The sequence below is a fragment of the Colius striatus genome, chromosome 14, assembly GCF_028858725.1.
Source record: "Colius striatus isolate bColStr4 chromosome 14, bColStr4.1.hap1, whole genome shotgun sequence".
NCBI classification, from domain to species: Eukaryota; Metazoa; Chordata; class Aves; order Coliiformes; family Coliidae; genus Colius; species Colius striatus.
In genome coordinates this window covers 1866403-1886362 of record NC_084772.1, presented here as the reverse complement: position 1 = coordinate 1886362, position 19960 = coordinate 1866403, and the positions used below count along the sequence as shown (strand labels likewise).

Here is a 19960-nt window from a genome sequence, read left to right as displayed (position 1 = left end):
TGGCACCCCGCCTCTGTCACCCCGCGACTGTCACCCCGCTACTGGCACCCCGCTACTGGCACCCCGCGTCTGTCACCCCGCTACTGTCACCCCGCTACTGGCACCCCGCTACTGGCACCCCGCGGCTGGCACCCCGCCTCTGTCACCCCGCGACTGTCACCCCGCTACTGGCACCCCGCTACTGGCACCCCGCTACTGGCACCCCGCCACTGTCACCCCGCGACTCTCACCCCGCGACTGTCACCCCGCCACTGTCACCCCGCCACTGGCAACCCGCGGCTGGCACCCCGCTACTGGCACCCCGCGACTGTCACCCCGCGGCTGGCACCCCGCTACTGTCACCCCGCTACTGGCACCCCGCGGCTGGCACCCCGCGGCTGGCACCCCGCCTCTGTCACCCCGCGACTGTCACCCCGCTACTGGCACCCCGCTACTGGCACCCCGCGTCTGTCACCCCGCTACTGTCACCCCGCTACTGGCACCCCGCTACTGGCACCCCGCCTCTGTCACCCCGCGACTGTCACCCCGCTACTGGCACCCCGCTACTGGCACCCCGCTACTGGCACCCCGCCACTGTCACCCCGCGACTCTCACCCCGCGACTGTCACCCCGCCACTGTCACCCCGCCACTGGCAACCCGCGGCTGGCACCCCGCTACTGGCACCCCGCGACTGTCACCCCGCGGCTGGCACCCCGCTACTGTCACCCCGCTACTGGCACCCCGCGGCTGGCACCCCGCGGCTGGCACCCCGCCTCTGTCACCCCGCGACTGTCACCCCGCTACTGGCACCCCGCTACTGGCACCCCGCGACTGTCACCCCGCGACTGTCACCCCGCTACTGTCACCCCGCTACTGGCACCCCGCCACTGTCACCCCGCGACTGTCACCCCGCTACTGGCACCCCGCTACTGGCACCCCGCGACTGTCACCCCGCTACTGGCACCCCGCCACTGTCACCCCGCGACTCTCACCCCGCGACTGTCACCCCGCCACTGTCACCCCGCGACTGGCACCCCGCCACGGCCCCTCGCAGGGAGGAAACCAGGGACACTGAGGGGCTGCAGCTCCAGGGCTGTGTCAGTGCTGGGCCCCTCACTCACTGCCACAGGGACACTGAGGGGCTGCAGCTCCAGGGCTGTGCTCAGTGCTGGGCCCCTCACTCACTGCCACAGGGACACTGAGGGGCTGCAGCGTGGCCAGAGCCGGGCACAGAGCTGGGGAAGGGGCTGGAGCACAAGGGGCTGGGGAGGGGCTGAGGGAATGGGGGTGTTGAGCCTGGAGAAGAGGAGGCTGAGGGGACACAGGAGCCCTCTCTGACACTCCCTGACAGGGGGCTGCAGGGAGCTGGGGGTCAGGCTCTGCTCCCCAGTAATGACAGGACAAGAGGAAACAGCCTCTTTCTTGGTGTTCTCTAGAAGTTCACACAGCACAGATAGGTTGGAAAAGATGCAGTAAAGGAAGAAAGCAGTAAAAACTCTCATCATCTCCAGGCTGATTCAGCCCATCAGCTCTATACTGAGCCCCCACCCTTGGCCCTTTTGCCTTCCTCAGACTGGTTTTCCACCTAAAGAACAACACAAGGAGAGCTCATGGTGGGACCAGCAAAACTCCCCATCAGGGTTTGTAACTGGGCAACCCCCTATATCACACAAATGTAATTCTGTGCTCTTCTGCCTCAAAAATTCCTCTCCACAACTACCTAAAACTCAAGTTGTGAGTAATGAAGGACAAGAGGAAACAGCCTCAAGCTGCCCCAGGGGAGGCTGAGGTTGGAGCTGAGGCAGAACTGTTTCCCTGAGAGGGGTGTGAGCCCCTGTGCCAGGCTGCCCAGGGAGCTGGGGCAGTGCCCAGCCCTGGAGGGATCCCAAAGCCCTGGAGCTGAGGTGCTGAGGGCTGTGGGTCAGTGCTGGGCTGGGCAGGGTGAGGGCAGGGCTGGGACTGCAGCAGCTTCAGGGGCTTTAACAACCCAACTGAGTGTATGATTCTGTGCCCCTCATCCCTGTGTCTCCAGGTGTCTCCTGTCCCCATGTCTCATGCCCACCTGTGTCTCCGTGCTCTCTGTCCCTGTAACCTGGATCCCCCTTGTCTGCATGTCCCCCCGTGTCCCCCTCACCCCGTTCCTGTGTATCCCCATATCTCGTGTCCCATTATCATGGTTTAAACCGCGCCGCTCCTCACTCGCTCCTCCGCTCCTCGGGAGGAGAGTCGGGAGGGAAAAGTAAAGCTTTGCGGGTTGAGACACGGACAGTTTAATGCACAGCCCCGAGCTGGGAGCGCGGAGCCCGGTTCCATCAGAGCCCCGCAGCAGCCGGTTCCATCAGAGCCCGGTTCGGGCACAGCCCCGCAGCAGCCGGTTCCATCAGAGCCCGGTTCGGGCACAGCCCCGCAGCAGCCGGTTCCATCAGAGCCCGGTTCGGGCACAGCCCCCCAGCAGCCGGCAGCGCGGAGCCCGGTACCGGCAGAGCCCCGCAGCAGCCGGTTCCATCAGAGCCCCGCAGCAGCCGGCAGCGCGGAGCCCGGTACCGGCAGAGCCCCGCAGCAGCCGGTTCCATCAGAGCCCCGCAGCAGCCGGCAGCGCGGAGCCCGGTACCGGCAGAGCCCCGCAGCAGCCGGTTCCATCAGAGCCCCGCAGCAGCCGGCAGCGCGGAGCCCGGTACCGGCAGAGCCCCGCAGCAGCCGGATCCATCAGAGCCCCGCAGCAGCCGGATCCATCAGAGCCCGGTACCGGCACAGCCCCGCAGCAGCCGGTTCCATCGGAGCCCGGCACCGGCACAGCCCCTCAGCAGCCGGTTCCATCAGAGCCCCGCAGCAGCCGGTTCCATCGGAGCCCGGCACCGGCACAGCCCCGCAGCACCCGGTTCCATCAGAGCCCCGCAGCAGCCGGCAGAGCGGAGCCTGGCACCGGCACAGCCCCGCAGCACCCGGTTCGGGCACAGCCCCGCAGCACCCGGTTCCATCAGAGCCCGGTACCGGCGGAGCCCCGCAGCAGCCGGTTCCATCAGAGCCCCGCAGCAGCCGGTTCCATCGGAGCCCGGCTCCGGCACAGCCCCGCAGCAGCCGGTTCCATCAGAGCCCCGCAGCAGCCGGTTCCATCGGAGCCCGGTACCGGCGGAGCCCCGCAGCAGCCGGTTCCATCGGAGCCCGGTACCGGCGGAGCCCCGCAGCAGCCGGTTCCATCGGAGCCCCGGAGCACCCGGTTCCATCGGAGCCCGGCTCCGGAGGAGCCACGCGCCAGCCCCGGCCCGGTACCGAGCGTGACGTCACTGCGGGGCCCGGCCACGCCCCCTCGCGCGGGGCGTTAACCCCTTCCCCGCCAAACTCGCCCCGTAGCCCGCGTTGGCCCGCGCCGCGCCCCCGCCCGCCGTTGCCCGGAGCCTGTGCCTGTTGCCTCCAGACGGCGATGGCGCAGCACGGCCCGGCGGCGGCGATGGCGGAGCGGGACCCGGCGGCGGTGCCGCTGCCACAGCTCCGGGCGCAGACGCAGGAGGAGAGGTACCGGCGGCGGGAGCGGGACGGGCAGGGACGGGCAGGGACGGGCAGGGCAGGGTGTCCCGGGCTGCCCCCGCACGCCTGGGCACCGTCCCCACAAGCCGCGGGGCCCGGCCGCTCGCTCTCCCGGCCGCAGAGCCCCGGGAGCTGCCGGTGTCTCTCCCCGGGAGGGAGCGGCTCTGGCCGAGCCCGGGTCCCGGCCGGGATGACCGCGGCTTCTCTTGCCTTTTTCGGGCTGGCCGCTGTGGCTTGTGGTTGCCCAGCACTTGGCTCAGCTGAGGGCACAGCCGAGCCCCTGGGGAGGAACAAACCAGCACAGGCTGGGGGTGACCTGCTGGGGAGCAGCTCTGGGACAGGGACCTGGCAGTGCTGGGGGAGAATAAACTGCCCATGAGCAGCAACGTGCCCTCGTGGGCAAGAAACCACTGGCAGCCTGGGGGCATCAAGCAGAGTGTGGGCAGCAGGGCCAGGGACATTCTGCTGCCCCTCTGCTCTGCCCTGCTGAGGCCTCATCTGGAGTCCTGTGGCCAGTTCTGGGCTCCCCAGCTCCAGAGAGACAGGGAACTGCTGCAGGGAGGCCAGGGCAGGGACAGCAAGGTGCTGACGGGCTGGAACATGTGTGTGAGGAGGAAAGGCTGCAGCCCTGGGGCTGTTGAGCCTGGGGAAGAGAAGCCTGAGCTCAGGGGCACCTCAGCCATGCTGAGAAATGCCTCAAGGGTGGGTGTCAGGAGGATGGGGATGGGCTTTGCTCTGTGGTGCCCAGGGACAGGACAAGGGGTGATGGGCACAGGCTGCAACACAAACAGTTCCCCTGGCCCAGGAGGAGCAAGTCCTTTGGTGCTGAGGTGAGGGAGCCCTGGCCCAGGCTGCCCAGGGAGGGTGTGGAGGCTCCTTCTCAGGAGGTTTCCAACCCCAGCTGGACACGTTGCTGTGCCCCCTGAGCCAGGGGAAGCTGCTGGAGCAGGGGCTGGGGCTGCAGCAGCTCTGCAGAGCCCTCCCAACCCCTACCTTTCTCTGATTCCATGGTTCTGTGACCCCCTTTGCTGCAGCCACGCCAACGCCCTGCTGCGCACCGAGGCGGAGCTGCTGGAGAAGCGCTGCCGGCAGCTGGAGCCGTGCAGCCCGTCCCACCCGCTGCTGCCCCAGGCGCCCAGTGCCGTGCCGCAGCCCCTGCAGGTACCGCTGCAGGGACGGAGGGGCTGGGTCTGGCTGCCACCTCCCTGCACACAGCCACAGCCCTCCGCAGCCTCTCTGACCTCCCAGTCTCAGCGCTCACCTGAGGGGGTCAGCAGGAGCGCTCCCGGGTTTGAAATGGGATGAAGAGAAGCCCCCAACAGCCCCTCTGCTCTCTGGCTTCACGGCAATGAGACCTATAACCCAGACACCTGCTTGCAAAGAGATGCTGCTGGTCTTGTGAAGGAGTTGGGACTGCCTTGCCTTTCCTGCACTCAGGGTCATGGCCAGGCTGCCTTCTCCTCCTCCAGCTGGTGCTGTCTCTTCCCTGCCTGACAGAGCTGTGTCCTCCTGAACCCGAGTGCCAGAGAGATCTGGAATGAATTCAGTCCACACAGAATAATTTGAAGTAGAAGTTAAACAAATAGGGGAGGCTGGTGCCAAGAAAGCAGGAGGTTTGCTCAAGGCTGTGGCCAGGTCTGTGATGGATGCTCTGCTCCTTCCTGGGACAGTTCACGTGGGCTCAGACCCGTGTGCATCCACAGCTGGCACCTCCACGGAGTGCCTGGTGCTCTCTTCCTTCTCCCTGGAGCTGTGAGCAGGCTTTTGGAGCAGATTCTTGCCTCCTGGCCCAAATGTTACCTTTCCACCAGAGCCCCAGCAAACAGAAGCTCCAGCCCCTTTGCAGTGGAGCTCCTTCCATCCACTCTCTTGCACTGGCTTTTAGTGCCTGCCTGAGTGCAAAGGAGCTTCCTTCTGGTCAGACCCAGATGGAGCCTTGAGAAACTTTGGCCTGGGGGGCACTTGTCTTCTGCAACACAGCATCTGTACCCCCACAGCCCTGGGATGTGCTTCAACTAAGAGCATTCTCCGGCCTGCTTGTGCTCCTTGGGAGGAGGCCCCATCTCTCCTCCACAACAATCAGCATCTTCCTGCTGCCCACATTGGCTTTAACCTCTAGCTGGGGATTTGCCCATGGAATTGAACTGCAAGTGCTTGTGTAGGGAGGGGTTTGTGGGTGGATGAGGGGACAGATGAGGTCAGACTCCATCTGGCCCTGAGTTACCTCTGCTCTGGAGAGGCCTCCTTGTCCTTGCTGTAGGGAGGAATCTCTCTGACCTCCTTGTCCTTGCTGTAGGGAGGAATCTCTCTGACCCTGTCCTTGCTGTAGGGAGGAATCTCTCTGACCCTGTCCTTGCTGTAGGGAGGAATCTCTCTGACCTTGTCCTTGCTGTAGGGAGGAATCCCTCTGACCTTGTCCTTGCTGTAGGGAGGAATCCCTCTGACCTCCTTGTCCTTGCTGTAGGGAGGAATCTCTCTGACCCTGTCCTTGCTGTAGGGAGGAATCTCTCTGACCTCCTTGTCCTTGCTGTAGGGAGGAATCCCTCTGACCTCCTTGTCCTTGCTGTAGGGAGGAATCTCTCTGACCCCGTCCTTGCTGTAGGGAGGAATCTCTCTGACCTCCTTGTCCTTGCTGTAGGGAGGAATCTCTCTGACCCTGTCCTTGCTGTAGGGAGGAATCTCTCTGACCTTGTCCTTGCTGTAGGGAGGAATCTCTCTGACCCTGTCCTTGCTGTAGGGAGGAATCTCTCTGACCCTGTCCTTGCTGTAGGGAGGAATCTCTCTGACCTTGTCCTTGCTGTAGGGAGGAATCTCTCTGACCTTGTCCTTGCTGTAGGGAGGAATCTCTCTGACCCTGTCCTTGCTGTAGGGAGGAATCTCTCTGACCCTGTCCTTGCTGTAGGGAGGAATCTCTCTGACCTTGTCCTTGCTGTAGGGAGGAATCTCTCTGACCCTGTCCTTGCTGTAGGGAGGAATCTCTCTGACCCTGTCCTTGCTGTAGGGAGGAATCTCTCTGACCCTGTCCTTGCTGTAGGGAGGAATCTCTCTGACCTTGTCCTTGCTGTAGGGAGGAATCTCTCTGACCTTGTCCTTGCTGTAGGGAGGAATCTCTCTGACCCTGTCCTTGCTGTAGGGAGGAATCTCTCAGACCTCCTTGTCATTGCTGTAGGGAGGAATCTCTCTGACCTCCTTGTCCTTGCTGTAGGGAGGAATCTCTCTGACTTCCTTGTCCTTGCTGTAGGGAGGAATCTCTCTGACCCTGTCCTTGCTGTAGGGAGGAATCTCTCTGACCCTGTCCTTGCTGTAGGGTGGAATCTCTGTAATGTGACTATCAAGATGAGTTTCTTTTTGAATGCACCATGCACCAGTTGGGCAGTGCTGCCTTCCTGACAGCATCCATGGTGTTCCTTTGGTTGTTGCAGACACGTGGCAGGTACAAATCCAGGTTTCGAGGGTCGACAGACTATTTTACAGGCCTGCCAGTGGAGCAGAAATGTGAGCTGGCCGAGCGGGAGCTGACTGAGATGAAGAAGGCCATTCAGAAGATGAAGGAGGACTTGGAGAAGACTTTGCAGAGCCTCGAGGTACAGCTCCCCAGGACCCTGATGATCACAGAGCCCTCAAACAGTCTTGTTGCTTCTCACACCTCTTTCAGGGTGCCCTCCCTCAGTGAGACAGGCTTGCTTGGAGAGGGCTGTTCTGAGCAGAGCCTTGCTGGGAGTGGTCCTGAGTTGAGGGTGAGAGCCAACACTGTCCTCTCACCTCACCCCTTTCTGAAGCACACCAACAGAGATGTGCCCAGGCTCTAAGATGGATCTTATTGTGCCAGGAACTAATAATGAGGGGAAGATGTTCAGGCAGAGCAGCTCAGATCTGCTGAGTGAGACGACAGACTCGTCTCCCTCGTGTCAGCCTTTTGAAGGTGTGCCCTTTGTGCCAGACCCACTTTTCATTCCAACAGCTCCCACAGCTTCCTGCTTTGTCTGGGCTCCATGCAGTCCTCCCCAGGCTCTGCCTTTCTGCTCTCTCTGGGATTTCTGCAGAGCATGAAGGCGAAGGGGAGGTGAGGCAGGCAGCCCAGGGCATGTGCAGGGAACAAAGGGTGACACTTGGTGTTGCCTTGGCTTACCCAGACTGGCAGTGTTGGTGGGTGGGGATGGGCTGGTAGATGTTGAAGCTCAGGCACGTGAGAGTTGTTTTCATTCTTCTTTTTGAGGCAGTGGAGCAGCAGCAGTGCTGTGTGAGCCTGCAGCACGTGCCCTGGGATGTGCAGGGTGAACCTCAGAGCTCCCTCAGGAGAAATGCCCCATCTCTCTTCCCAAGGCTGTTTGCATAAGGGTAGCTGGCACCTCTTTTGGCATGTTGAGGGAGGTTGTGCTCCCTCTCTGCTCTGCCCTGCTGAGGCCTCATCTGGAGTCCTGTGGCCAGTTCTGGGTTCCCCAGCTCAAGAGAGACAGGGAACTGCTGCAGAGAGGCCAGGGCAGGGACAGCAAGATGATCAGGGGACTGGAGCATCTTCCTTCTGAGGAAAGGCTGTGGGACCTGGGGCTGTTCAGTCTGGAGGAGACTGAGGGGAGAGCTCATTGATAGTTACAAGTATCTCACTGGTGGGTGTCAGGAGGTTGGGGCAGCACTTGTTTCTGTTGTATCCAGTGCCAGGACAAGGGGTGATGGGATGAAGCTGCAACACAAACAGTTCCATAGGGAAAACTGTGTCAGTGTTTGAGTGAGGGAGCCCTGGCCCAGGCTGCCCAGGCAGGGTGTGGAGGCTCCTTCCTTGCAGGGCTTCAAACCCCACCTGGACACGTTCCTGTGTGACCTGATCTAGGTGACCCTGCTTCTGCAGGGGGTTGGGCTGGATGATCTCTAAAGGTCCCTTCCAACCCCACCATTCTGTGATTCTGCAAACCTCCCCCAAAGTGTGGCTTTCAGAAACACAGGGAGGTTTTGGGCTCCCCAGCTCCAGAGGGACAGGGAAGCTCTGGAGAGAGGCCAGTACAGGGACACCAAGATGATCAGGGGACTGGAGCATCTTCCTTCAGAGGAAAGGCTGTGGGACCTGGGGCTGTTCAGCCTGGAGGAGACTGAGAGTTACAAATATCTCACTGGTGGGTGTCAGGAGGTTGGGGCAGCACTTTTTTTTCCTGTTGTATCCAGTGACAGGGGTGATGGGATGAAGCTGGAACACAAACAGTTCCATTTGAACATAAGGAAAAACTCTTTCCCTGCTGAGGTGAGGGAGCCCTGGCCCAGGCTGCCCAGGGAGGGTGTGGAGGCTCCTCCTCTGGAGATCTTCAAACCCCACCTGGACACATTCCTGTGTGACCTGATCTAGGTGAACCTGCTTCTGCAGGGGAGTTGAACTGGATGATCTCTACAGTTCCCTTCCAACCCCACCATTCTGTGATTCTATTATTATGTGACTTTATTTCTACAGGCAGTCATTGAAGATATTTGGTGGGCTGATGTCAATAAAGCCACCAGTGACTTTGAGAAGGACATCATTGGCACCATCTCCAGCAAGGAAGGGAGTATCACAGCTGGGGAGAAGTTGCTGAGATACATGGAGCAGAAGAACCACCAGCGGGTCAGTGCATGGCAGCAGATTCTGAGGCTGGTCTGTCACCTGACATGTTGCAGAGGGAAAATCTCTCAGTGTTGCTCAGGATGCAGGGCCCCCAGCAGAGCCTGGCAAAGTGCCCAGCCATGCCCCAGTGTTTTGGGCAGGGGCATCCTGAGCAGTGTTTCTCACCAGGCTCCTTTGTAAGGCAGCAGCAAAGGCTGCAGTGCAGATGAGGTGAATGGGAATGAGGTGAAGGGATGGGATCTGGGTGCCTTTTCCTCTGCCAGGCTCTGCTGTTCCACTCTAACCTGTCTGTCTCTCTTTAGAATCGGCTGAGAGAGAAGCTGCTCTTTAAAAATATTTTGCTGAAGGATTACAAGAAGCAGCTGCAGCAGCAGCTCAGGCAGGTGTGTGCAGCAGCTCAGGCAGGTGTGTGCAGCAGCTCAGGCAGGTGTGTGCAGCAGCTCAGGCAGGTGTGTGCAGCAGCTGAGGAGCAGCAGGAACCAGGCAGCCCCTGAAGAACAAAACATGTCCTGCTTTTGCCTGGGATAAAGCTAATTTTTCTTCCCAGTAGCTGCTCCAGGGCTGTATTTTGGGGTTACCTGAAGGGAATGTGGGTAACAGAGGGACGTTTGGCTGGTGCTGCACAGCATCGAGGCCCTTTCTGCTTCTCATCCCACTGAGGGCCCTGGGGGTGGGGGGAGGCTGCTGTGTGCACCAGCAGCTGGGAGGGAGCGTGGCCAGCACAGCTGACCCCAACCAGCCACAGGGCCAGTGCAGACCACAGCCCATCCTGCCCAGTACAGACACTGGGGGGTTGGCTGGGAGGGGGGATGGCTGCTGGGGATGGCTCAGGGGTGGGGAGCAACCGCATGGGGCAGCGCTTGGCTTTGGTCTCTCTTCATTGCTGTTGTTACACTTCATTCTTCTTCCTGGTACATGTCAGTTCAGTTTAGTTATGATACTTGTTCTTATCTCAGCCCACCAGTTGGCTTTGCTTCTCCAATTCCCCTCCCCATCCCATGGGAGCTGTGGGGAGGGACAGTGAGTGTGGGGAGGGGACTGTGTGGGGTTGCACTGCCCACTGGACTGGAACCAGGACACGAGAACAGCCCAGTGCTGCTCTCACAGAGTGGAACCTGGGAGATCTCTTTGTGCCCTGGAAAAGATGTGTGGTGGATCAGAGCAGTTCTCTGGGGCTGGGCTGCTGCCTGCATGGCAGGAGCCTCTCCTGTGTGCACTGCCTGGACCCTCTGGGCTGGGACACAGAGCACAGGCTCACAGCCACGCTGTGTCTCACATTCCTCCCTGAGCCCCAGCTTTGCAGCCAGGCTGAAGACCCTGTTCTTTAGGTCTGCTTTCCCCAGAGAGCAATGCTGTCTTTCTTGGGCTGCAGCTTTGATCAGCAACCTCACCACTCTGTTTCCTTGGGGTCTGCAGGAGGAGGAGACAAGAGAGACGTTCTCTGAGTTCCATTTGCAGCAGCTGCAGGTTCGAAACGCCCAGTACCGGCAGCAGATGGAAAAGAAGAATGAGGAGATGCTGCAGCTTAAACTGGCTGCAGGGAACACCATCCAAGTCTTCAACTTGTATAAAGTGAGGGAACCTCCCAGCACTAGTGTTTTGCCTTTCTTCCCTTTCTGAGGGTCGCACATGAGCTGATTACCAGCTCTCACATCCTTCTCTTTCTCAGGCAGAGGATGTGGAACACCTCTGCCTCCCCACTGGCTTAGCAGTTCAGCTGGGAGCTGTCTGACACACCAGCAGCGGTGAAGCCCTCCTTCATGTTTGCCTGCAGCCTGGCAATGAGGTTCATAGAATCACAGAATGATGGGGTTGGAAGGGACCTTTAGAGATCATCCAGTCCACCCCCCCTGCAGAAGCAGGGTCACCTAGATCAGGGGGCACAGGAATGTGTCCAGGTGGGTCTTGAAGATCTCCAAGGAAGGAGCCTCCACACCCTCCCTGGGCAGCCTGGGCCAGGGCTCCCTCACTCAAACACTGACACAGTTTTCCCTTATGTTTAAGTGGAACTTTTTGTGTTCCAGCTTCATCCCATCACCCCTGTCACTGGATGCAACAGGAAAAAAAAGTGCTGCCCCAACCTCCTGACACCCACCAGTGAGATATTTATACATGTTAATAAGATCTCCCCTCAATCTCCTCTTCTCCAGACTAAACAGCCCCAAGGTTCATGCCTTGCAGCACAGTTCCTTTACATCCCAGGGGAAGATTCCAGTAGGAAAGAACTTTGGTGCTGCCTTGCACAGGAAAAGACATTGTTTACATAACCTGTGACATTTGAAAAGATGTCATGTGCTGCAGCCATCCTCTGAATCCCTGCCCTCATCAGTGCAAAGTGCTTCTCAGGTGGTGCATGTGCATCTGTCTAGGGCAGCCCAAAACCACAGACAGAGAACATAGAGGATGTAGCAAAGCAGTAGCTGCCTGATCAGGACATGCTGCTGCCTTCTGCAGGGGATGGGTGGTGAGAGAGAGCTCCTGGGACCAAGCCAGAGGAGTAGATGGATACATTTGTAGGTGGCTGATGCTGTCCTGCTCTCCTGTTCCAGAGGAAGCTGCAGGATGCCATGGCAACATCCGTGCCTCTGATGAAAGACATCTCCCAGAAAAAGGAACTGCTGTGGAAAGTGGAAAGAGCAGCTGCTCGGGTGGAGAAGGTAAGAGAGCGACGTGGGAGGCCTGAGGCTTGGCTTGGGAGCTCTCTTGTGAGCTCCTTTTTGAGGTGTGTTGTGTGTCCATGATGCCCATCTGAGGCTTGGTGATGAGCTGTGTGCCCTTCTGGGTCTGAGCAAGTCCTGTGGCTCCAGCGGGTGCCAGCGAGCAGGGGCAGGTTTGCAGAACAGGCTGTGCTGTGGATTTTGTCTTCAGCTCTCCAGGGACCTGCCACTGGCTTCTGGAAATGCTGTTCCCTTCAACTTTTCAGCAGCAGTGTCTTCCCCAGGGAGAGGTGTCCTTGCTGTCATACCAGTCTGGGGACACGTAGGCTGGTGGGGAAAAGGTGGCTTTGAGAAGCAGGTTGGAGGGGTCAGCAGTGCTGCCTGGCAGGGATGAGGCACTGGTGGATGCATCCCACTGCTCTCCCTCCTGCTGCTGGGGGTTTAATCTATCCTGCCTGCCTGCTGCCCTGGAGCACTGGCCACCAGCTGGCAGAGGGGCATTTCCCTTGCCCTCTGGAGAGGAGGCTGAGAGAAGACATCACTCTCTACAGCTACCTGAAACGGGGTGCTAGTGAGGTGGGGGTCAGTCTTTTCTCCCCAGTAATGAAAGAGGAAAGGGGCTCAGGTTTCCCCAGGGGAGGCTGAGGCTGGAGCTGAGGCAGAACTGTTTCCCTGAGAGGGGTGTGAGCCCCTGTGCCAGGCTGCCCAGGGAGCTGGGGCAGTGCCCAGCCCTGGAGGGATCCCAAAGCCCTGGAGCTGAGGTGCTGAGGGCTGTGGCTCAGTGCTGGGCTGGGCAGGGTGAGGGCAGGGCTGGGACTGCAGCAGCTTCAGGGGCTTTGCCAACCCAAAGGATTCTCTGCCCCTGCTCCTGTGCAGCAACGAGCCAAAGCCGAGAGGGTGAATCAGCAGCTGCAGAGGCAGCTCTCGGACTACGTGGCCCCCTCGGTGCTGAGCTATGTGCAGAAGAAGATGGTTGTTGCTGACCTGGAGAACAGCCTCAAGGATTGGGAGAGGAAGGTGTCTATTGCTGAGGTGAGTGAGCCTGGACCTGTGCACCTGGGCACTGTGTCCCAGAGGAGGCACATCACTGCCTGCCCACCTGCAGCCACCCCAGAGACCTGAGTGGCTGCTCCTGGCATGGACAGCAAGTCCTCACGTGGTGATGGTTTCACTGGTGCCTGGCAGAGCTGGAGGGGGCTGAATTGGAATGACTGAGCTCAGAGAGGAAGCCAAGGCAAGGACACAGCTTGTCATTTGTCAGGAAGCACCAGTGGGCTGTTGCTGTACTAGAACCTGTGGTGTGTAAGGGAGAAGGGGACGTGCAGTCGCCCGCTGTGCTGCTGGCTCTGCAGGGGTCACCTGCCCTGGCCTTCCCAGCACCCCTGAGGGATCCCCAGTGTTTGTAACCCTCACTGAAGGTCTCTAGCATTTCTTATTTTTATCTTGAAAGGCTAGCTAAGATCCAAACAGGAGTTTGTGGCGAAGTTGCAGGAATATCTTTGACTCTCCTCCTACCCCAACTCCTGCATTCCGGGAGGAGATGGGGAGGTCACACACAGGAGTGCAGAAGGACATGGCTGTACCCCTGTCCCCTGCAGGATGCCTGTGTGCAAGGGGTGTGAGGCCAGAGGTGGTTGGGTGGAGTGGATAGTGTGGTTCTGTCCCATGCAGGACGCCTGTGTGCAAGGGGTGTGAGGCCAGAGGTGGCTGGGTTGGGTGGATAGTGTGGTTCTGTCCCCTGCAGGATGCCTGTGTGCAAGGGGTGTGAGGCCAGAGGTGGCTGGGTTGGGTGGATAGTGTGGTTCTGTCCCCTGCAGGATGCCTGTGTGCACAGGGGTGTGAGGCCAGAGGTGGCTGGGTTGGGTGGATAGTGTGGTTCTGTCCCATGCAGGATGCCTGTGTGCAAGGGGTGTGAGGCCAGAGGTGGCTGGGTTGGGTGGAGTGGATAGTGTGGTTCTGTCCCCTGCAGGATGCCTGTGTGCACAGGGGTGTGAGGCCAGAGGTGGCTGGGTTGGGTGGAGTGGATAGTGTGGTTCTGTCCCATGCAGGATGCCTGTGTGCACAGGGGTGTGAGGCCAGAGGTGGCTGGGTTGGGTGGAGTGGATAGTGTGGTTCTGTCCCATGCAGGATGCCTGTGTGCAAGGGGTGTGAGGCCAGAGGTGGCTGGGTTGGGTGGAGTGGATAGTGTGGTTCTGTCCCATGCAGGATGCCTGTGTGCACAGGGGTGTGAGGCCAGAGGTGGCTGGGTTGGGTGGAGTGGATAGTGTGGTTCTGTCCCCTGCAGGATGCCTGTGTGCACAGGGGTGTGAGGCCAGAGGTGGTTGGGTGGAGTGGATAGTGTGGTTCTGTCCCCTGCAGGATGCCTGTGTGCAAGGGGTGTGAGGCCAGAGGTGGCTGGGTTGGGTGGATAGTGTGGTTCTGTCCCCTGCAGGATGCCTGTGTGCAAGGGGTGTGAGGCCAGAGGTGGCTGGGTTGGGTGGATAGTGTGGTTCTGTCCCCTGCAGGATGCCTGTGTGCACAGGGGTGTGAGGCCAGAGGTGGCTGGGTTGGGTGGAGTGGATAGTGTGGTTCTGTCCCCTGCAGGATGCCTGTGTGCAAGGGGTGTGAGGCCAGAGGTGGCTGGGTTGGGTGGATAGTGTGGTTCTGTCCCATGCAGGATGCCTGTGTGCACAGGGGTGTGAGGCCAGAGGTGGCTGGGTTGGGTGGATAGTGTGGTTCTGTCCCATGCAGGATGCCTGTGTGCAAGGGGTGTGAGGCCAGAGGTGGCTGGGTTGGATGGAGTGGATAGTGTGGTTCTGTCCCATGCAGGATGCCTGTGTGCACAGGGGTGTGAGGCCAGAGGTGGCTGGGTTGGGTGGAGTGGATAGTGTGGTTCTGTCCCATGCAGGATGCCTGTGTGCACAGGGGTGTGAGGCCAGAGGTGGCTGGGTTGGGTGGATAGTGTGGTTCTGTCCCATGCAGGATGCCTGTGTGCACAGGGGTGTGAGGCCAGAGGTGGCTGGGTTGGATGGAGTGGATAGTGTGGTTCTGTCCCATGCAGGATGCCTGTGTGCACAGGGGTGTGAGGCCAGAGGTGGCTGGGTTGGGTGGAGTGGATAGTGTGGTTCTGTCCCCTGCAGGATGCCTGTGTGCACAGGGGTGTGAGGCCAGAGGTGGCTGGGTTGGGTGGATAGTGTGGTTCTGTCCCCTGCAGGATGCCTGTGTGCAAGGGGTGTGAGGCCAGAGGTGGTTGGGTGGAGTGGATAGTGTGGTTCTGTCCCCTGCAGGATGCCTGTGTGCAAGGGGTGTGAGGCCAGAGGTGGTTGGGTGGAGTGGATAGTGTGGTTCTGTCCCATGCAGGATGCCTGTGTGCACAGGGGTGTGAGGCCAGAGGTGGCTGGGTTGGGTGGATAGTGTGGTTCTGTCCCCTGCAGGATGCCTGTGTGCAAGGGGTGTGAGGCCAGAGGTGGCTGGGTTGGGTGGAGTGGATAGTGTGGTTCTGTCCCCTGCAGGATGCCTGTGTGCACAGGGGTGTGAGGCCAGAGGTGGCTGGGTTGGGTGGATAGTGTGGTTCTGTCCCCTGCAGGATGCCTGTGTGCACAGGGGTGTGAGGCCAGAGGTGGCTGGGTTGGGTGGATAGTGTGGTTCTGTCCCATGCAGGATGCCTGTGTGCACAGGGGTGTGAGGCCAGAGGTGGCTGGGTTGGGTGGATAGTGTGGTTCTGTCCCCTGCAGGATGCCTGTGTGCAAGGGGTGTGAGGCCAGAGGTGGCTGGGTTGGGTGGATAGTGTGGTTCTGTCCCCTGCAGGATGCCTGTGTGCACAGGGGTGTGAGGCCAGAGGTGGCTGGGTTGGGTGGAGTGGATAGTGTGGTTCTGTCCCCTGCAGGATGCCTGTGTGCAAGGGGTGTGAGGCCAGAGGTGGCTGGGTTGGGTGGATAGTGTGGTTCTGTCCCATGCAGGATGCCTGTGTGCACAGGGGTGTGAGGCCAGAGGTGGCTGGGTTGGGTGGATAGTGTGGTTCTGTCCCATGCAGGATGCCTGTGTGCAAGGGGTGTGAGGCCAGAGGTGGCTGGGTTGGATGGAGTGGATAGTGTGGTTCTGTCCCATGCAGGATGCCTGTGTGCACAGGGGTGTGAGGCCAGAGGTGGCTGGGTTGGGTGGAGTGGATAGTGTGGTTCTGTCCCATGCAGGATGCCTGTGTGCACAGGGGTGTGAGGCCAGAGGTGGCTGGGTTGGGTGGATAGTGTGGTTCTGTCCCATGCAGGATGCCTGTGTGCACAGGGGTGTGAGGCCAGAGGTGGCTGGGTTGGATGGAGTGGATAGTGTGGTTCTGTCCCATGCAGGATGCCTGTGTGCACAGGGGTGTGAGGCCAGAGGTGGCTGGGTTGGGTGGAGTGGATAGTGTGGTTCTGTCCCCTGCAGGATGCCTGTGTGCACAGGGGTGTGAGGCCAGAGGTGGCTGGGTTGGGTGGATAGTGTGGTTCTGTCCCCTGCAGGATGCCTGTGTGCAAGGGGTGTGAGGCCAGAGGTGGTTGGGTGGAGTGGATAGTGTGGTTCTGTCCCCTGCAGGATGCCTGTGTGCAAGGGGTGTGAGGCCAGAGGTGGCTGGGTTGGGTGGAGTGGATAGTGTGGTTCTGTCCCCTGCAGGATGCCTGTGTGCACAGGGGTGTGAGGCCAGAGGTGGCTGGGTTGGGTGGATAGTGTGGTTCTGTCCCCTGCAGGATGCCTGTGTGCACAGGGGTGTGAGGCCAGAGGTGGCTGGGTTGGGTGGATAGTGTGGTTCTGTCCCATGCAGGATGCCTGTGTGCACAGGGGTGTGAGGCCAGAGGTGGCTGGGTTGGGTGGAGTGGATAGTGTGGTTCTGTCCCATGCTGCTCATCCTGGAGTGGAGATGGGCTCAGCTGTGGTTGAGTCAGGGAAGGCTCTGGGCTTGTGCCTGTCCAACAATGGATAGGGCTGATGTGACAGCTCAGAACTGTGTGGCCATCAGTGCCAGTGCTGTGAGCTCAGAAATAAGGGTCTGGTTGGTTGCCCCAGAGTTAGTGGAGCTCTCCTCAAGGTAACCATGGTGAGCACTGATCTCGCTGGGAGCAGGGCTGGGTGAAGGGGCAGGCCATAAAGCAGCCAAGGCCAGGCTGGCTTACAGCCTTGCAGCCTTCTCCACAAGATAGCATTGCTGTCTGGACCAATTAAAGCCTTCTCCTTTCTCCTCCTGCAGATGTCCTTGAGAAACTACCGCAGAGCATGGAAGCAGGTCAAGCTGTTCAGGCTTGTGTGATGCTGCAAGGTGGGCAGTGGAAGCTGCAGAAGGAGGCAGCCTTTTGGGGAAGTTTGCTGTCAGGGAGATGGATATGGCACCCTGCAAGCTGCAGTGAGATGAAACCACTTCTGAATGACATGATAAAGAAACCCATGGCTCTGTTGTGAAGCCATCTCCTTGGTCTGTCCCAGCATGTGCTGTCTTCCACCAGGCTCTGCTGCCTGGCCCTCTGCAGGCTCTGCTCTGGGTGCTCTCCCTTCCCTCAGCACCACAAGTTGCTGTTCTCTGCTGATCAAATCTGAAATGTTCAGGTGTCTCTCTGGGTAAGCCCTGGTCATCACTTAGTGCAGGAGGAACCAGAGGGGATTCCCTGGCAGATCTGCAGCATCTCTGAGCGTGCACCAATGACAGAAGAGTGGAGCACTGGGAGCTTATAGGGCAAAGGATTTCATGAGCCAAGCAGGCTCCCTGGCTGCAAAAGGCTACACCATTTACCTAACAAAACAGAACAGCAAGAAGGGAGCAGCTACCCCTTTCCCAAATACTTGGAGCATCCTCAGAAAGTCACTGCAGCACTTTGCCTGGCCTCCTAAAAACAGGGGTAGGGGCTTCTTCCTCCCAGGACAAGCCCTGTTCTCCTCCCTCCCACTGAGGCTGTTGGCAGGAGGGAGTGGGAAGGTGGAACTGGGGGTTACCTAGGGTGGGATGGATCCAGCCTGAGAGCCAGCAGTCTGGTGTGAGGCACAGAGGCTCCTGTGGGGGAAGCAGATGGGTAACTCCACTCCCTGCCCACCTCATAGGTCTCAGAGGTCAGCACTGCCAGAAAAACCCTCCATGGCAGCTCTCACAGGCAGTGCAGGACCCTCCCTGAGGCCACTCTCAGCCTCTTTCTTCACCCTAAGGACCACTCTTGCCTTTGCCCAAAGTGCCTCCTTGGCACTGCCTGGCTGCCACCTCAGAACCAAGGAGTTTTAAGCCCTGTGGTTAACAAAGCTGCTCTGACTGGCCCACACCTTGCCTCCATCTCTACCCACAGCAAGCAGAGCACAGCTGGGAGCTTGTACAAAGCCTTCCTTGTGCAGGAGGGATCCAGCCAAACAAGTGAGCTCCTTGGCTGGGTGTCTCCTGCTGCTCCATCTTTTATGCCATGTGCTGGGTTGTTTCCACTACTAAGGAAAATGCAACAGGTAAAAAACCAACCTGATGAAAATCTCCTGAGGGCAGTAAAACAGCAATCCAACCAACCCAGGCAGGACAGCACGACCTTCATAGCCTTCAAGACACCTTCATTCACTTCACCACCTAGAAAAACATGCTGTGTGGGCCTTGCCCCATGAAGGCTTTGGTTAAACTTGCCTGGCCAAAGCACAGGGAGATGTTTGGGAGCTGAGTGCTGCTTCCTTCCCAAGCCCAGAGCCCTGTTGTCCAATGACCTGTCTCTTAAATCATCTCCTTGGCATTTTGTGCTTCTCCTTTTCTGTTTCCAGATCACCCTGGTCCCCTTGCTGCTGGCCTTAGGGATTCTAGTGCCAGCCCTTCTGGCTCAGCACCCAGAAGGAATGATGCACCTTGTCTTTGCTGAGCTCAGTGAGAAAACAACTTTTGGCTTTCAAGCCTTACAGGATGACTCACAAGTGGTTCAAATCCTGCCTGTGAGTAATCCTGTCAGACTTCCAGTGCCACAATGGATGCTCTTGGTTCTGTGCTGGAGGCAGCAGCTGCATTGGAGACTCCCATGGTGAAGGTATGCACAGCCTGCGTGGGTCAGGTACCAGCAGCATGGCAGAATGAGGCCACCAGCTTGTTCTTCTTGGCTGAATTCATTGCAGCAGGTGGGGAGCAGGTGTGAGCAAACCCATCTAACACCCAGAGATGATGGTGTTTGCCATGCTCAGAGAAGGTGGCCTGGGACTGTGTGGCCAGTAGAGAATGACTCTAGGGGAGTACAGGATCATAGAATCATTTTGGTTGGCAAAGCCCCTGAAGCTGCTGCAGTGCCAGCCCTGCCCTCACCCTGCCCAGCCCACCACTGACCCACAGCCCTCAGCACCTCAGCTCCACGGCTTTGGGATCCCTCCAGGGCTGGGCACTCCCCCAGCTCCCTGGGCAGCCTGGCACAGGGGCTCACACCCCTCTCAGGGAAACAGTTCTGCCTCAGCTCCAACCTCAGCCTCCCCTGGGGCAACTCCAGCCCCTTTCCTCTTGTCCTGTCACTTGGGAGCAAAGACCAACCCCCAGCTCACTGCAGCCTCCTGTCAGGGTATTGCAGAGAGTGCTGCTGTCTCCCCTCAGCCTCCTCCAGGCTGAACAGCCCCAGGTCCCTCATCTACTCCCCATCAGTCTGTGCTCCAGACCCTTCCTCAGCTTCATTGCCCATCTTTGGACACACTCCAGCACCTCAGTGTGTTGTAATGAGGTGCCCAACACTGAACACAGCACTCAAGCTGCAGAGCTGTTGCACAGGAGATCAGCTGCAGGGCTCACCCAGGCAGCTTCATGGCTTGAACACATTCCTGGATGGGAGCCTTGCTTTTTTAACCAAGCACACATGCAGAGGGCTGAGGGTGCTGCCTGTGGCAGCTGTGGCACTGCTCCCTGCATGAGCCATAGTGCCTGGGCTGTGGCAGCTCAGTGGAGTTGTCTGGATGGAGCTTGTGTGGAGCAGCCTGATGATGGGGAGGGCACCACGTGACCCATGAGGCATTTTGTAACTTGGCATAATAGCTCTTGAAGGACACTGGAATTGGTGGCCCCTTAAAATCCCTCCCAGTAAGAACTGAGGGCAGCAAATAAAAAGTGAGGGAAGGTACTGAGAAAGCCAAGGCAGAACAGGAAGTGTCTGAAGAGGCCTTTGCTCAATGTTGTAACAATGGTGCAAAGAGCTGATCCAGTATAAAGCCACCTTGCTGGCTCAGATCTGCTTACACATGCCAGTGTTCTAATGTCTCACTGAGACACTTTACACCAGGTCA

At 59.1% G+C, this 19960-nt stretch overlaps 1 protein-coding gene and 1 long non-coding RNA gene across 4 annotated transcripts in view; one reads left to right on the top strand and one right to left on the bottom strand.

The window, feature by feature from the left end:
- The first annotated feature begins 3307 nt into the window (after positions 1 to 3307).
- Positions 3308 to 17707, top strand: CFAP263 (cilia and flagella associated protein 263). 2 transcript variants are annotated; one of them, XM_062007891.1, is made up of 9 exons: positions 3308 to 3493; positions 4540 to 4666; positions 6928 to 7089; positions 8943 to 9092; positions 9395 to 9475; positions 10509 to 10664; positions 11642 to 11749; positions 12626 to 12781; positions 16947 to 17707. In XM_062007891.1, the coding sequence occupies exons 1-9, from the start codon at positions 3402 to 3404 to the stop codon at positions 17004 to 17006; spliced, it is 1092 nt and encodes a 363-aa protein (XP_061863875.1). In that variant the 5' UTR covers positions 3308 to 3401; the 3' UTR covers positions 17007 to 17707. The 2 variants fall into 2 exon arrangements, with proteins under 2 accessions (XP_061863875.1, XP_061863876.1); XM_062007892.1 differs by lacking the exon at positions 9395 to 9475.
- Positions 11189 to 19960, bottom strand: part of LOC133626785 (uncharacterized) — a 35541-nt gene continuing 26769 nt past the window's right edge. The window contains exon 5 of one of the 2 annotated variants that reach the window (XR_009819760.1): positions 11189 to 12076. This is a non-coding gene — a long non-coding RNA (uncharacterized LOC133626785). Of the gene's footprint in view, positions 12077 to 18306; positions 18924 to 19960 lie in introns of those variants that run through there. The other variant, XR_009819761.1, reaches the window with a different exon arrangement.